This window comes from Ostrea edulis, chromosome 2 (genome assembly GCF_947568905.1).
Source record: "Ostrea edulis chromosome 2, xbOstEdul1.1, whole genome shotgun sequence".
Lineage (NCBI taxonomy): Eukaryota > Metazoa > Mollusca > Bivalvia > Ostreida > Ostreidae > Ostrea > Ostrea edulis.
In genome coordinates, this window is record NC_079165.1 from 21732809 (window position 1) to 21751370 (window position 18562).

The 18562-nt window shown below is 36.8% G+C and overlaps 2 protein-coding genes across 2 annotated transcripts in view; one reads left to right on the top strand and one right to left on the bottom strand.

Moving 5' to 3' along the window:
* Window positions 1-13291: 13291 nt before the first annotated feature.
* LOC125679782 (uncharacterized protein K02A2.6-like) lies at window positions 13292-15232 on the bottom strand. The gene has a single exon (XM_048919247.2). The coding sequence runs from the start codon at window positions 15230-15232 to the stop codon at window positions 13292-13294; it is 1941 nt and encodes a 646-aa protein (XP_048775204.2).
* Window positions 15233-17112: 1880 nt separating this feature from the next.
* Window positions 17113-18562, top strand: part of LOC125678919 (glycerophosphocholine phosphodiesterase GPCPD1-like) — a 66076-nt gene continuing 64626 nt past the window's right edge. The window contains exon 1 of the mRNA XM_056156407.1: window positions 17113-17209. The gene's annotated coding sequence lies outside the window, so the exon portion shown is untranslated. The remainder of the gene's footprint in view (window positions 17210-18562) is intronic.

Genomic DNA, 18562 nt, shown 5'->3' on the forward strand with positions numbered 1-18562 from the left:
TGAAAATACGTCATTTTAAGTTTCCATGGTATCCTGATGTGGTTTATCTTCTTTGATTTTATAATTTGATAAACGCAATAATATTGAGCGTTGAATTTTTCTGTAACAATGATTTTATTCGTATTTTATTAAAACTTATCCCACGGTAATACAGTCATGACGATTACATGTATTGTTCTTCTAAAATTCATATTGTCATTAAATATTTTGAATACCTCGCAGAATTTAAAGACCGCGATGTTATATTAGTTTTATTAACAGAGACGTCATGGACAGGGACTATCGATTTTTTTATGACGGGAAAATCTGTTCCTAGTGTCTAGACAGCACCCCCCAACGGGGGTGTGGGGTTAGAGCTAGAAAGAAATATTTGGGTAAATAAATTTGTAGGGAGATCGTTATTGTTATTTGTGTAGATAATAAACTTCCGAAAACAATTAATATTGTGTTGATGATTTTTTCGATTAACTGCCAGACTGGGGGAAATACCAATGATTGAAAGTTCATTGGTTGTAAACAATTATCATGACAACAAATAGTCCTGTTACCATATGGACATTTTAAACAGATAATGGTAAGTTGTTGTCACTTAAAGATTATTTCAGTTAAGTCTTTTTGACTAGATAACTCCTCTTACCAGAAAAGACCAACACATGACAAAAAGACCAAAAGTGGAATGAATGCCAAGTTTATATAATACAGTTGTAATAATGAGCCTTACAAACAAAGACAATGTTGTTACAAGCTTTGTCAGCTGGAATCAAAACATATTCCTCATGTAACCTATCTAATTTTTTTTTATCACTTCTGGTTTACTAAACACAGAAGGATAGATGGTACGTACTTTTGTTTTGATGTGTCTAATTGATATTCCTCTTACACTTTTAATCCATTCTAACAAGGTATCAATTTATTCTGTTTCATATTTAGCCCATCGTCTGGCATAATTTTCGACAAAATTCGTAATGAGATCCCGTTTTTTACGCTCAATTAGGCAGTTTTTCATTTAACAAGCACACATAACTGTCAGCTATGATTAGTGACCTCAGGTACATCGATTTTGGAAGTGGATGGGTGGGGACAAATGGAGAAAATAGTTGTCTTCATGTTTATATGAAAATTCTTGATTAGCAAAAAAGCAGTTCTGCCCATAGTTCCAAAATCGCAAAGGGTGGGGGTGGGGGGGGGGGGGTACATGTAGAAATTCCTACTACTATATTCATGAGCTTGCTATCAGTTAATCTTAAAATTATGAATATTCATAAAGCGAGTATCTTTTAAAAAAAAGTTGTTGTAATGCGTATACATTTAATGGCAATTAGTGGTGTGAAAATCAATTTCAAATCTGATAAGTTTTGACAACACAATATTTGAACCACGAGAGAAAAAAAAAATTCCGGCATATACAAATTTGTCCACATAATATTGCACAGCGAGGATCCCGTTCGGTAAGTCAATATACCACCACCACCACACAAATTCTCAAGAATTTATGTTTAATTAAACTGCATATTCACAAATAAATGTGTTCTTTGTTTTGAAGATGCATAAACTTTCACTGAGGCATCATATCAACATAAATGTTGGTTTTCCGAAATCATTAAAACACTTTGTAGGTATTCCTTTTAGAGGGACAGGTCTACAGGCCGGATTGGGGGTTGTGGTACTAAAAAAGGACCAATATACAATGTATCTGCTAATACTCATTATATTTTTATTCGGTAAAAAATCCCATAATGATAATCTATGGGGCAACACCTTTCAGAATATATATATAACGATTTTAAAATCTAAGATGGCAACTAATTCAAATCCCTGCCGGAATGAGCAGTGCTCAAATAAAGTTGGTCCCGTAATAGTGGCGTGGGTATCAAATAATTTCCTATAAATCCTGTTATAGTTGATATTCTTTATTCGGTAAAATAGCCAACCCATGGTGGCACGGGGCAAGATCATTTAGAAAATATAAGAATAGTTGCATATATTTGTTGAAAAATGTTTGAAAATCCTGCCGGAATGAGAAAATATAGGGAAATGGAGAAGTCATATGGGAGTCGTTGTTTTATAAAATCATATATCTTGAAAAATACCGTTTTGATTTATTCGGATAACTATCCCATTATCTATGAGGCAAGATCTTTTAAAGCATGTAAAATATTTAGAATTCTTTGCATGATTAGATGAAAATCCTGTCGGAATAAGTTGAGATCGTCAAAATTTCTTGCCCAAATAAGCAATCGAATCAGTCCGTCTATTAAAAGTAAAGTAAATTTTATTTAAAGTCGGCACTATATACATTCAACAAATGAAACACAAGCTCTGTAGAGCTTTTTTACCGACTATCACATATATCAAAGACACATAGCAGGCATGTACACATATACACAGGCATATCACAGATTAACAAAAGAATACCAAATAAAAACAAAACATTTCATGCAAGAGTATACAGATACGAAAGCATAAGATTTAGAGGAAGAAATAAAATACTACAAGCAAGAGTAGATGTATATAAAAACCACCATTAAAATTCAATCTAATTCACAATTTTTGTTGCAAATATTGCGAAAAGTGCAAGCTATTTCAAATAGAAAGCTGGATAAATAGTATAAGAATTTTGAAAATAATTTAAATATAGTTAAAATCAATAATGGTAGTAAATTAATCGTATAAATATTAAAAAATTCATTGCTGGCAGAATTAACTAAAAATAAATATTAAACTAGAAAAGAAAGGTCTATTGAGCCATGCAAACACACCACATAAACGCTGCATAGACAAAAAGAGCAGAAGCAACATATAAAGCTATGTACGCTGGACCTAAGATCTGCATGATTTACACTTACATGTGGGGTCAGACCAAGTAGAAATACTTTAAATTGATTAAAGAGTTCCAGATCTTAGAGCACTGTACCTAAAGGATTGTAGCCCATACCCGGTTGTCCTGACACTGGGTACTTTGGCAGTGTTTGTGTATCTAAAACTGTAAGAATGATCTTTAAGTGCAACGATGTCATGAAGAAACAGAGTGCTGGATTTGTTTACAATTTTATAAGTTTCTGTAGCCAATGTGCGCATACGCCTTACTTTTAAGGTTGGAAGAGGAGATTTCTGAAGCAATTCATCATATGTACAAAAAATGTATAAACATAATCATTATATATGAAACGAAGGGCCCTTTTCTGTAGTTTTCCATTTTTATGGTATTCTCAGAGCAAAAGTGCCAGGTAAGGGGGCAGTAACTAAAAGAAGAAGGTACAGTTTCTAAGTCATTTGGCCCAAAATATCGATGATTTCACTTGGAGCTCAAACCCTGGCATTCAAATAAGGAATGGATTAGCAAACCCAAAATCCGCTCAGTTTGATCAGCAAAATGATTTATGTCATATGACGAGAGCTAGAAGTTGGCATAAAATTGCAAAAATGCCATTTTCAATGAAAATATCCACAAATTCAGGTGGTTTTCTTTTCAGAAAACATATAGCGCATGCGTCGAGCAAATTCATATTCAAGTATGTTTTTCATCTTAAAATAATACACAATATATATCATTTTTATTTTGCTCGACAAATGCGCACATCTTTTCCTGAGCAATACTCTGTATGACATTTGACAGTTTTCAGGCTTATTTTTGAAAGAAAAAAAAAGGCCGGAAATGTCTTATTCATGATGTCATAATGCTATCCAATATAGAAATATCATTCTGATTTTGTTGACATAGTATACCTGGCATATATTTTACTTTCTTAAAACGCTTATTAAGGTTAATTCCAGACACATTTTATAGAGAGAAAATTTTTGGGCCTTTTTATGTATACAATTGTACCTTGTTCTTTGATAAAATAAAGGAATGGTAAATTGAAAATTTACTTAAACGACTAAGATTGTGTATTATTCTTTTTAAAACATTTAATTGCCTAGCTGCCTTCCTACAGATGTCAGCAATATGGGAGTTGAAGTTTGATTGATAATCTATGGTCACCCCTAATAGTTTAACCTCCGATTCATTGCATAGAGTAGTTTCTCCTAAATTAAAAGTTAATTTTAAATCTTTGCTCCTCTTTCCTACTGAAATTGCCTGAAATTTGTCAGGGTTTACCTTCATTTTGTTGCAATTGAACCAGTTTAAAAGGGATACGCTATCATTTTCCAATGTGGTCTTTAATATATCTGCTTTTTCATGAGAGTAAGTAACAGTATTGTCATCAGCATAATTATAATGGAAGAGTCAGAGACAAAGCCGAAAATATCATTTATAAAGATATTAAACAGTATTGGTCCAAGTATCGAGTCCTGGGGGACACCTTTGGAAACTGGTTGAAATGAACTAGAAAACTCCCCGATTTTCACATTTTGATATCTCTCACTGAGATAACTTTCCAGAAGACTTAACGCTTCATTTCCAAGACCGTAGTGTTTAAGCTGTAAGAGAAGCAAATCATGGGGGAGACAGTCGAAAGTCTTGGAGAGATCCATAAGAATGGCGGCTACATAGTTACAGTGTATTCTCATCCAAGGCTCTCTTCCAGTCTTCCATGATCCTAAGTAAGGTGGACTTGACATCCATACCCAGTTCTGAAAGCAGCAAGGAAAGGGTGAAATATAGACTCAAAATATTCAGAAAACTGTATATGGATGGCTCTCTCAAAGAGCTTTGAGATGGCTGGCAAACACTGACCGTTCTATAATTTCCTTTGTCTAGACAGCTGTTTTTCTTATGAATAGGACAGACTTTGGCTTTTTTTTAGTGAATCGGGGAAAACTTAATTTTCTATGACCTTATTTATAAGACATACTAATGACTTAACATGACGGCTTCCGAATAGAGGGGATAAACTGAGTAATTAAATCTTCAAAGTGAGCTGGGATATAATCAAGCTGAATCAAATATTATTATGTACTTTTCAATGCGCAGAAGTTGCGTGCTACCAGAACTGTTCAATTATAAATTAATTTGCGTAATGACCTCATATCTTGAATTTCAATGGGTCATACTCATACGGTGGAAACATTTAGATACCTGATTATTTTCCTTGAACATCACTTTGTGACAATACTTGTATCATACAGGTATAGTGCTCAAATGCCATAGTGCTACGATTCCCCGTAAGTGAAGTGGGTTTTTTAAAGTGTGCTTTATTTCAGTGTGAAATCATAAATATATTTGTGTGTTTTAGTTTAAGAAAATGTGTAGTGTATTGTGTGATAAAATGTCTGTGTTATTCGTGGGAGATTCTCAGCTGAAGTACCTTCATCGTGTGCTGGATGACGACTCCGACGTGCGATTGTCATCGGGATTCCGTGTGGAACAGATATGGACTCTCCTTTCCTGTATTGTTAGGGGTTTCCGGACCATTGTCATCCATGTAGGAATGAACAACATTCCAGATGAGGACCCCGCACCACTCTCCAGTGCTACTGCTACAGAATATCTGGAAGGCAAACCACGACATAAGGATTATCACTTCAGGAATAGATGGTTTTCATATGACGTATTTTGACCCTGAGTTATTCCCCTTGGCCGCCATCTTGTAGGTCAAACTGGTGGATTTTCCTCTTTGGGCAATCAATTTCAAACATGTAAGGCAGAAATATATGGGGGGGGGGGGGGGGATCTTTGCAATATTGCAATTATGAAGTAAAAGATGTATTAACATGTATATTAATAAGAAACACAGTTTATTTCCACCTCAGTGACCAGAAGAACAAGGCTGATTTTGGTTGAATAATGAAGGAATCCGGGCATGTTAACCTACAATATGGCGGCCAATGGGAAATAACTCTTGCTTAATCGCTTCGATGGAAAACCATCTATACTACTTCACGATTTCAACTGCTTTGAAGGAGCGCGCAACAACGTTGGACTCATAGATAGCTATGTAGGTTTAATATCCTATCACTTCCTTAAAAAGGGAAAAAATGAAAGGAATCAAAATTTTGAAATAATCATTATACAACTCGCTAGACTCAGCCTGGTTAACGCGTATTAACGCGAAAGTTATGCGTTTATTCACATAAGGTACACGTTATAATGCGAAAGTTTTGCGTTAATTCGCGAAAGTTTCTCCTTTTAATACGAAAAATTATTTTTTCCAGCTACGAAAATGAGCTCAATGGGCTTTCATATTTACAATATAAGAATATCATATGATGAATAAATTGTTTTAAATTTTCAAATAAAATAAATAATTCGCTGCATACATGCTTATGACTTTTTCATTCAAGGGTGTTTATAGATAAAATATTAATAAATGTAGTTTACATAATATTATTTACATTTATTTTACAATTGTATAAATATTCTTCATTGCTAGCCCAAGTTCGTATAGCATAAGGCATATATCCCCTTTTTTACTGGCAAAAGCCGTCGGCCTAGCGACCTCTCCCCACTTTTAATGATTGAGACTTCTAAGTAGAAAAAATTACTACCAAAGTTGGTATGGAGTATTGAAAGGTAAAGTCGTCTACTGAAGATTCATTATACATACTTGTATGAATTTGAAAAAGAAAATGAATGTGGAAAAGTGAACGTCTAGTGTGACTGAGCTGTTCTTTGAAGATTTGCTGCATGTTAGTGGAAAGTAGAAATTTAAAAAAAAAATGTACACGCAAGGACTGCATACGTCATTTCGATAATTTCTGAGGCTGGTCTTCTAATGTATGAGGTATGCAAATTTAGCAGCCGGAAAAAAAGTAGGAAACATAAGACCGTCGAAAACAGGAAACACACAAACACATACAGTGTGGTAAACAAAATCGTACAAGACCGTGGTGAGTATCATGGAAGTGAATTTGAATATCCTTTTTAAAAAAAATCACTTTTGAGAACATTGACGTTAGTTCCGTCGATATTCGAGAGGAGTGCTAATTCGGGTGATTTTTGTGAGGCATGGCGACCTTATCAACACAGTTGTATGTTCTGGATATAAGACTATATAATGTTTATATATCATACTGGTCAGAATATGGATATGAGGATCTTTGACCTTGTAAATTTCAGTGTTATACTGTTCATCTGTATATCTGTTAATATTTTTGTGATAAATAACTACGCTAAAAATATGCACAATGAAACCAAGACATTTTGAATGCAAAACGAAATAATTTTAAAAGAATCCCAACTTCTTTTGATAGCCTAAACTATTATATATAACTAATAACAGTTTACCTTTATCTAAACACTAGGTACATGTATATTCCATTCGTTGTTATCATGTCCACCGAAATCATCAATGTCACATGTGGTAAACATTTATTTGATGTTTAATAATTTCACTTAGGATTTCGGTGAATTTTGGGTGACAATTGATAAATCCTATAAATTTCCAAAGATAACCATTGTAAATTGATTTTCTTTTCACGAGCCTGCTTTAATTAATTAAGCCTCCGACATCTTTGAAATCAAAGTCTATCTCGCATTTAGGGATTTACATTCAGCAACAAAGGGCAGATACAAATCTAAGGAGGCTGATCAGATATTTCACCCCCTCTTAGATGGTACCCCGCTGTGAGTCTGAAGAAAAGGAGGCAATACAATTTATCATAAAATAAACATTCTTGTGCGGATCACTATATAAAGGGGGGGGGGGGGGGGCAGGGGGAGAGAGGGGTAAAAGGGCGCCCCGACCCCCTGGAATTTACAAAGTACTGTATGTATACCGGTACCATTACGATTTAACAAAAAAAAATTTAGTTACTTCATATTTCATATTGTGTGCCAAGTAATGAGGACAGAACCAAATCACAAAATTATCATGAAATAATTACAGTTGTATGTATTTTATTGTGTGTGTGTGTGTGTGAGAGAGAGAGAGAGAGAGAGAGAGAGAGAGGGAGAGAGAGAGAGAGGGGGGGGTATTAAAAATCAACCAACGACACAGACATTATTGAATTGTTAGATGTCCCTTCTTCAGGATGATAGAATACCGGCATATTTACATAAACATAAGTTAAACAAACTAGCACTCTATATACTGACACGATTTGTTGACAGTTTACATAATTATCGGCGATTGGTGTAACAATTTTACTCATACTCAATGTTAAACCATAGTTCAGGCTTCGACGTTAATGCAGCAGTATTTCACACCATTCAAGAGTCTGCTACAACAAACTTCTGGACAATGTGGACGCGTTTGAATGACAGTACTGTGTAAGTCATCGAGTATAGCCATTCAATAAATTATGGCTCATTATAATCCGATTTCCTTGCAATCTACATTGTAGTATTTGCTTGTATAGTTGCAATAGGTATCATAGGTGAAAGGGGTATATCGCATGCCTCCATATTGAAAGCAGCAGGGAAGGCTGGCAAGCTTTGCTGTTCGATGTTTGTGTCATCACTGTATCAGAAGTTGGAAAATAAAATCTAGAAAATATATGCATCGTTGGCGACTTATAACATAACAACATACGAGGGTTATTCGATATGTAATATACATCGTATTGTACGATATCTCAAAAGCATTCAACTCAAATAGTGAAATGAACATTACATGCCTTCAAAGTATTCTCCGCGTCAATAGTGAAATGAACATTACATGCCTTCAAAGTATTCTCCGCGTTAATAGTGAAATGAACATTACATCCCTTCAAAGTATTCTCTGCGTTAATAGTGAAATGAACATTACATCCCTTCAAAGTATTCTCCGCGTTAATAGTGAAATGAACATTACATCCCTTCAAAGTATTCTCCGCGTTAATAGTGAAATGAACATTACATCCCTTCATAGTGAAATGAACATTACATCCCTTCAAAGTATTCTCCGCGGTTTGAAATACATCATTTCAATCTCTGAATCCATTTCTGAAATGCGTCACGGTACGTTAATTTAGGTAGACCTATGAGGCACTGACTGATGGCTGAGCCAGGGGCTTGTCGGGACTTGTAACGACGACCAGATAAGAACTTTTTAAGTTTTGCAAAAGGGAAAAAGTCGCATGGGGCTAGATCTGGAGAGTATGGTGGGTGCGGTAAGACGGTAACCTTCTCCGACTTCAAAAATAGCTTCACAAGCTCAGATACATGTGATGGAGCATAATCATGAAGTAGACGAACATGTCTAAATCCTGACACAGGGCGTAATTTATGATATATATTTCTTGAGCTTTTTTAGTTTAACATCTCGGTAATACCGACTTGGAACACTTTTGTCCATTTGCACCGGAATTTGTACATCACATAAGAAGAATATGCAATAAAGAACCTTCTTTGTGCTTATTGTTCTTTTGGCAACTACAGGCCTTCTACCGTGTTTAGTTAGCCATATTTTGTTTCCAATTTTTCTTACTGGTTCGAAATAGTGAACCCATGTTTCGTCACCAGTAACAATGTTTGCAAATTGTCTTTGATTGAATTTGGGAAACATTTTGAGCAATTGATTAGCGGTTTGTACTCGATCGTACCCGTTTTTGGTCATCTGTCAATATATGCGGTATCCATCGGGCAGAAATCTTTCGTATTTTTAAAATACGCTTCAAAATGAAATGCACCCGCGATAGCGATATGCCAACAGCTTTGACAATATCACGAATCATGTGTCAGCAATCACTTTCAATTATTTCCCTTACTTTTGAGACATTTGCCTTGCCTGTTACAGTCACAGGTCAGCCAGATTTTGCTGCATCTTTGACGGACTCTGTGCCAGTCAGAAATTTCTTTCTCCACCTACGAACTGTCTCAAAAGATACATTATTACAGTAAAAATCTTCACTACCAAATGACCGAGTTTTGTGCGAACTTTTATATAAGCTCTAATTTCTTCAATAATCTCAACCCGTTTCCCAACTCTTTTTCCAACAGTGGTCAACGACTGGCACTATTGAAATGACTATAAGTTTAAAACTTTGTAGAGCTGAACGGTATTTATACCGTTGGAAAGGTATTGAATAGAGCTATTCAAGAGTATCATCCTCCTCGAAATCATGCAAAGCATTATCGCGCTGTGGTACAATACACATTACATATCGAACAGCCCTCGTATTTTCATCCCACAGGTCTACAATATGTTGTGAAGTCGTCAGTGTCAGTCAGCTAATGTGTATCAGAATGGAACTGACCTCTATCACAGGTATCAAGTCTGGGGAGTATTGTTCCTTTTCGCAGCAGCAATGTATCACCCGATATAACCAACAGTACAGAATGTTTTTCTGTGAACAGATTTTTTTTTCAGTTGAACTCGATGTCTTAGCTGAAAAGATAAATTACATTCAGAGTCAGCCCTTACCAGCCGACATCGGCATGTCACAAGCAGGTCGATTTCAAACGAAAACTACAGGTGATCCAAGAAAACTCATTTCAGCCTTCTTGTATGAAACAGCAAACTGTTTTTAAAATGGCAGTCTTTACAAGTTGTGCGTAATGTTTCGTCAAAGTATATAGGTGTCGAAAGTCAAATTGTTTCTTTGGTACTTTGCTTCTTCGTACTTTAGTTTCTCTTTCAAATAGTATACAGTGGGTGAAGTCATGCAATTTTCAAACGTTTCTGAAATAAATTTATTACAGCATACTAGTATATATAAAGCAAAACAGATTACAGAAAACCAAAATTGCACACCATGGAATGGGGGTGGGGGGGTGGGGGGTGGGGGTTAGGGGGGATGCCACGATCATCGTTCGCATTTCCCCAATAGTTCTATAGACTCCATAACCCGAGCGCCTATGATGAGGGACAGGCTCACCACAACATAAAGTTGCATGAGAAAATAGTCAATGTACTTATTCTTTGGAAAACAAAACTGATTCCATACGCAAGAGCTTGTTCAGCGTATGATCAGTTTTTAAATCGAGGCAGGCTGCTAACAACCAAATAGATGTTACAGGGGTTTCAACAGTCTCGTTTAAAGTCAGCATTCGCAAAATATATGGTCGTTATAATGATCTAGTTCGTCAATACAACCTAACATTGGGTCGAATGCTGTCTGATGTGTTTCATACCAATTGTTAAGCCGTTCTTGGCACACTGATTTTGACTGCGGATTACTCCGTTTACCTGATCAAAATATAGGGTTCACGATGGGTGAGACCGGTCAACAGGGGATGCTTACTCCTCCAATGCACCTAATCCCACCTATAGTATATCTAGGGGTCCGTTTTTGCCCTACTCTCTACTTTGTATTGCTTATAGGAGTTATAAAATAGATCACTGTTCGTTATCGTCACCTTTCATTCTACTGTCTGTACAAGTATGTTGTCAAATGCTTTAATACTCATTCAAAACGTTAACCTTGATGAGAGTACCGTTAAAGACTGACCTTGGGACAGATAAACTAAGGTACGTGATCGCACAGTGGCTTTTGACATTGATAAGTGCTTTTCTACTTTGATAACCTTTGTGTCTGGAAGATATGTGTCCTCGATTCAACAAAGCCTTTGAGTATCAAACTCCAGAAAAGAGATAAACTCAAAAAATGCATTTTAGTTTTCACCAAAGTCGTGCATATTAAGGAATGAGAAACTGAATTTTTCATATAAAAAGTGCAGCAAAATACCATCAGGGTTTTTCAAAATATGCATGTAAGATTTCCCCCAAGAAAGAATGCATTCAAGTTTATGAATTTCTTCAAACAATAAACCATGTATGGCGAGATTCGAACTTGCGACCCAGAGATCAGATGATGACGCTGTAATATTGACTGATCTATATTGAGAATTAACTTTATTTTCAGAGGAACTGAGTGTCCCAATCATTCTACAAAGAAAAACAAAGTGAGGAAAGGTAGATAATTATATAACGATCCGATTTCCTTTGAAATATAATTTACATGTTACATGGTATATATGAAAATTCTATTCTGTAAAAACAACAAAAAGTATATATTGGTAAATGGACTATTCCTGTTCATTGCAAATTATCTACCAAGGATCAAATTATATATGTACTAAAAATCATTTTTTAAAAGTTGTTTGACATTTGAATAGGCTCTCATTCTATCATACCAAAAGAATGTATAAAATTAGCAGATATTGCATATAGGAGAATAATGTGACGGATTTCTTCCCGATTAAATTAGGGATCAAACAAGGAAATAATTTTAGTCCAAACCTTTTTAAGATCTTCATATTTAAATGTTATCTGTGTTATGTTCTCAGTTCAGTTTATATAAAGAACACTCAGATGCGAGCCATGCTGTTTATTCCCGTGACGTCACGATATATCATATCAGTTCGTACATAGAATGTTACCTGACATCTACGATATACATCATTATAATACTGATTATCCTACATCTCCCTTTTTTTCAAGATATTACAATAACACATGACAGGGAATTATTCTCACTCAAACAAACATTATACTCACATTTTTTTTAAACAACAAATAAATGAAACTATGACTAGAAACTATAATGACTAGAATAAACACATTAACTGACAGAACTTAAAGAAGATTTCTTCTATCGGTTTGATTCTAAATAATGCATTAACTAACAGTTACAATGTATGATAGTCATTATGCAAGTCACAAATTCAGTCTCTCGATCGGCTTTGACACTCTACCAGATCTGGTGATGCGCGATGTGTTTTGATCAACACAGGTAAGTTTCTCGTTCACAGACTTTGTCGCGACTTGGTTTCGGGTAGTGTGCGACACTGTTTCACTGGTCTTGTTACGCGCATTTTCACTCACAGGACATACATTGCTACGAATGTCCATATCTTGGTCAAATGTGTCACTCGCGAATACTTCATCCTTCAACATGCTTGCTGGTGCTAAGTGACGACGGTTCCTGCGAATCGATCCTTTGGGTGTCTCAATGATGTAAGAGCGGTCACTCTGTTGTGTCCTGGTTACCACTGTTCCGATCGTTCCTCCTCCTTCTCCCTTCACCCATACTGTTTCTCCAGCTTTCAACAGAGATAAAGGTCTTGCTTTCTTTGCGAAATCAAAGTTAAGTTTTTGGTTCTGACGGGATTGTTCCTCTAGATGACATACTTTTCCTAAGTCTGGCCATTTTGGGTAATAGTTTCTCGGATTTTCTGGCAAAGTGGTCCTGAGTTTTCACCCCATTAAAAGTTCAGCTGGGCTGCATCCATTCTTCAATGGAGTTGCTCTGTATGCAAGCAATGCAAGGTACGGGTCTGTCGCATTTCTTAGTAAACGTTTTACTGTCTGCACAGCACGTTCGGCTTCACCATTTCCTTGTGGATAGTGAGGACTACTAGTTTGGAGACGGAATCCGTAATTCCTGGAGAAGGTCTGGAAAACTGAGCTGGCATATTGTGGTCCATTGTCAGACACCAATGTGTCCGGTATACCATGCCTAGCGAACATCGATTTAAGATGATTTATTATGGTCTGTGATGTGGTATCGATTTAAGATGATTTATTATGGTCTGTGATGTGGTGCTTTCCAACTTTGCTATTTCAACATAGCGGGAAAAATAGTCAACGACGAGTAGATAATTGTCATTTTTCAGGTGAAATAGGTCTGTTGCTAACATCTCCCATGGCCTGTCTGGAAATTTGGTTGGTCGTAAAGGCTCTGCGTGATCTGGTCTGTTTTTCACACAGACAGAACAGCTTTTCACTAGGTCCTCGGTTTCACGATTAATCCCTGGCCACCAAATAAAATTTCTGACTCGTTCCCGACACTTCAGTATTCCTTGATGTCCTTCATGGATTCTCTGCAACATGTCAGCTCTTAGAGCTGTAGGAATAACGAGTCGATTTCCTCTCATAAGTAACCCTTGACAGACTGAGAGTTCTTCTCTTATCTGCCAAAATGGACGAGTGACAATGTTGATTGATGGCTTCTCAAATCCTGGCCAACCCTCCTCACAGTACCGCATGACAATGCGTAACACGCTATCCTCATGTAGTTTTCGTCGTATTTCTTCTAGTAGCGACTCGCTTGCTGGAAGAGTTTCTATGATGGAGTCTACGTATGCTTCCACCACCGTCTGGAACTCCTCCTCTTCTTTTGACATATCTTGCTGCGGTGCTCTAGAGAGTGCATCAGCTGTGTAAAGATTTTTACCAGGAACATGGTATATCTCATACTCATATCTCATGAGTCGCATGCGGAAACGCTGTATCCTTGGTGGTAGATCAGAAATAGCTTTCGATCCCAGTAGAGATATCAGGGGTTTATGGTCTGTCTCTATGTTAAATTTCATGCCAATCAGGAAATCTGAGAATTTCTCACAAGCCCACGTCACAGCAAGTGCTTCTTTCTCTACTTGTGCGTATCGTTGCTCGGTTGGGCCCATGGATCGTGAAGCATAAGCAATTGGCTTCCAATGCTTGCTGCTGCTGCTGTCTGTCGCTTGGAGAAGTACGGCTCCTAATCCATATGACGACGCATCTGCCGACACTTTTGTTGGAACTTTTGGATCATACAGAGCGAGAACTGTCTCATTACTCAGTTCTTCTTTAATCTTGCTGAAAGCTTGCTCCTGTGGAGGTCCCCATGTAAATTCGTTGTCCTTGTGTAGCAAGTCACGCAACGGTTTGCTATGCTCTGCCAGATTAGGAGTAAATCGTCCGAGCTGATTCACCATTCCTAAGAAGCGTCGAACGTCTGTCACATTTTGCGGTGCTTCATAGTTTTTGACTGCTGACACCTTCTTTGGATCAGGTTGAATCCCATTTTGGTCTATGACATGTCCTACAAAGGTGATTTGGTCCTTTGAGAACTCACACTTTGCACTGTTAAGAGTTATGCCTGCTTCACACAGTTTTCTCAACACATTTTCTAGCCTGCCATCATGTTCCTCTTGGGTGGCTCCAAACACAAGTATGTCGTCCATCTGACATAAGACACCCTCAAACCCAGCTAGAATCATCTGCATCCTTTTCTGGAAGTACTCCGGGGCTGATGAGATACCAAAAGGTACTCTGTTGAAACAATATCGCCCAAATGGTGTAATAAATGTGGTCAAGAGTCTAGATGCTGGAGCTAGAGGTATTTGCCAAAATCCACTGTTAGCATCTAACTTTGAAAAAACTTTGGCTCCTGTGAGTCTGTTGAGGGTCTCCTCTGTGCTTGGTAATTGGAAATTCTCCCTTCTGACCCACTTGTTGAGTTGTGTCAGGTCAATACAAAGTCTAACACAGTTGTTTTTCTTTGGGATCACCACGAGACCTGAGCACCAGTCCGTAGGCTCATCTACAGGTGAGATAACTCCTGAGCTCTCCATCCTACTTAGCTCAGCTTTGACTTTCTCAAGGTAGGGTAAGGCCACTCTCCTTGGTGCGGTGACTGCGTACGGTTGCGCGTCCTCTCTCATCTTTATCTCGTACTCCCCCTGTAATCTTCCAAGTCCTTGAAAGAGTGAAGGAAATTTTTGCTTGTAATCAGAGTGCAGCTGCAAACTTGCAATCTGTTTGACTATTTCTAGTTTCTCAATAGCTGGTCTCCCAAGAAGTGGTTTGTTGAGGCCTCGAATAACATACAAGTCTTGATAAGTTTTGCGGTTTTCCTGAAATAATTCACAACGAAACTTTCCAATTACGTTTAAAGTGTTTCTGCCAGGACCTTTCAGAATTTTCTGTGATGACTGAAGGTTGTTCACATTTAATGTCTTGAAAGTTTTCTCCGGAATAGCAGTAACATCAGCACCCGTGTCGATTTTGAATTCAACTGCATGTCCATTAATTTCAATAGTTGTCAGCCATGGTTTACATTCACTGGAATTTACTGATTATCCTACAATCTGCAGGATATTACAATCAACACTTGACGATATTTCTAGAGAAATACTGCCAAGATTAGTGTCTCACCTAAATTAATTAATCAGACATTTTCTCCTTTGGTCAAGCTGAGTTAGGCCTATACAAAAAGACTAGCTGTTTTTGGATTAGCGACATAGGAGTCCATGTTCACACGATTATATGTGTTTGTTGAATGCCTAGGAGAAAGGGAGGTCATTCAAATTATTCATTCTCGACTGTATGGTTTGTACTCTATATGTCAAACAAATTATGCGTGTTATATTTTGTTATCCTTGGTGGGACCATGATTGGCAAATAAAATATTTCTATAACCATTTGTGAGGGGAGGGGGTGAGGGTCTCCGCGCTGGATCCGCCACTGAAACGCGCAGGCCATTCGCAACTTCTCGGACCATACGACAATCTCGCCACTCCCAACCCCGGGGGAGGGGCTCGCCAGAGTAGACTTAAGAAAGGTGAGCTAGCCGACCTAGCCTAGTACCTTTCCTCGAGTACTTCCTCGGGTATACTAATACTCAATCTCTCACCAGAGGGCGTATTACGCTACCAATCTCTCACCAGAGGGCGTATTACGCTGCGCTACAACACCTCTGTCCAAACTTCCACCAGAGTTCGTTTGCTCACAAACCAAACTCTTCCACTTAGGCATTATGGGATAGCGATTTCTTAGGCCGCGTATACTGTGACGTCACTGTAGAATGACGAAAAAACATAACGTCAAACGTAACCAACTTTCAAAACAAGAACGTAAACATCAAATTCATTACTTTACACAATAATTTGAACAGAGTATCCCTACTTTTTAATGATCTTTTGATCATTTTATGTTTAAAATAAAATCCATACTTTTATATTAATGCTTTTAATATTAATATCTTCAGACTTTTAACTGCGAACTACTTCTTTAGTGTAATTTGTCTACGTGATAATCGCGGACTCACAATATACAAATCTGTATATAGTGCTGCGTCACATAGGAGAGGTCTATTCGTAGGCACTGTGACGTAATGAGGCCTCGACGGGGAGTTTGCACCTCTGTCAACGTCTGAATGTCAAGATTCTTGACAAAACTTATTTCTACCTATTGTATTATAAAGTATGATTTTACAAGTTTTAGTGTTAAGCTTAAAATCTTACAGTAAGTTCACAAAAATAACGAACTCCATGATTATTCTAACATTATTGGATGAATGAATATTTATATAAAACCTTTTAATTCGCTCAGGTGTCTCATATTTACCAGCTTCTGCGTTTATAAAATTCAGACAAGTGTTTGATTTGCTTAGATATGATCATTACAGTTCGATATGCTAAGTTAGTTTTAGTACGTTTTGATATGATTTTTAGACGGGAACGATAACTCTGGGTACCAAACCCCCATTCTATAATTAGAGGTCGCGTCATCGGTAGCACGTGACCTGTGTGTACACAATGTGCAGCCAAGCCTCGTTATGAATACAAAAATTGAACAAGCGTTAGGATGATCCAGACTATGGAAATGACATGACAGTACGGCCGTCACCACGGTGTAGAGTACGGTACCTTTTTTTTTTTAAATAATCAAATATTAGTCATTTTGGATTACTCAAGGAAAATTATTTAAACAAGAGCTTTAAGAATCATTATGCTGCATAATTTTATCTAGTTGCCAGCACACATTTAACCAATAGTGCTTTTAGTTTTAGAAGTCAGACTGGAGTGGAGTTGGCAATGTTTGAATATAGGCCCTATATGTGTATATATTTTTACCTCATTGATATGTATTTATAGGTTTATTTATAAATTCTTTGGATTTTTCTTTCTTTAGAATTATAAGCAGCATGATTTAAGATCTAACACCAGGATGTAACCAATGATGAGTCAATATATATGTATAAATTTATGCCTTTTGTTAACATGAATTCCTATTCAAATGCAATTTGTTGTTTCGAATGTACAATGTCACATGATACAGGCAATATTTACGTGCGGTAGACTCCCTCCCCCCTATTGGACACCATTGACCAATGAACGATGCATTGCATTCTTCGTGTTTATGAGATGGGGTGCCATTTTATCAAGAATTCTAATTGAGAATTCAAATTCTCGATATTTGACTTCCTAATTAGTAATATTGAAACATTTATTTAAAAATGGTTAATATCAATGATTCAAATTAATCATATAAGAAGAAATTCTAGCATTTGTTGATATCAATTATGCCCTCAAAATTTTTTATATTGAGTGAAAATGGGCCGGTGCATTGATGCATGCAAATGATGACTATATAGATCTATTATTTTCAAATTAACTTGTTCCTAAACAGTTAGGGCCATAATGCAAACACTTTATTAGAAAAAATAATGCATGCAAGTTAACTTTTTGTCACAATAAGTCGCCTCTCTTTGCTCCTGTTCTTCATCAAATACTGCGTGGTACTCTTAATTAACTCAAGAGGTCATTTTTAGTTAACTTGTTTATGTTGATTTATGTCACGTGCACCACAGATTTTCGCTCGTACACCAAGAAAAAAACACGTTTCTTTTATTCAAAACCATGCTTAATTCAGGAAAAATATTCAAAGTCTTCGGGAAAAGTGGGGATAATTGTTAATTTGTTGATAAAAATTTCATCCAAAAATGTAAATAACACACCATGATAACAAGTAAAATTTTACTGAGCTACGTCTGCTACATGCCGTTATTAACAATTGTCAATCGGAGACTGTGCACTACATCTTCTTTTACATCCTGGAATCGTAGAATGCAATAAATATCAGCAGGAAATACAAAACAATAAAGATTTTAGACAAAATCAATGACTACGTAAGATCGAAAAAATATTGATAATGCGTTATTTTTTAAAACTGCAGTCTTCATGAAAAACTTTGTGAAGCACAGGCCCTTC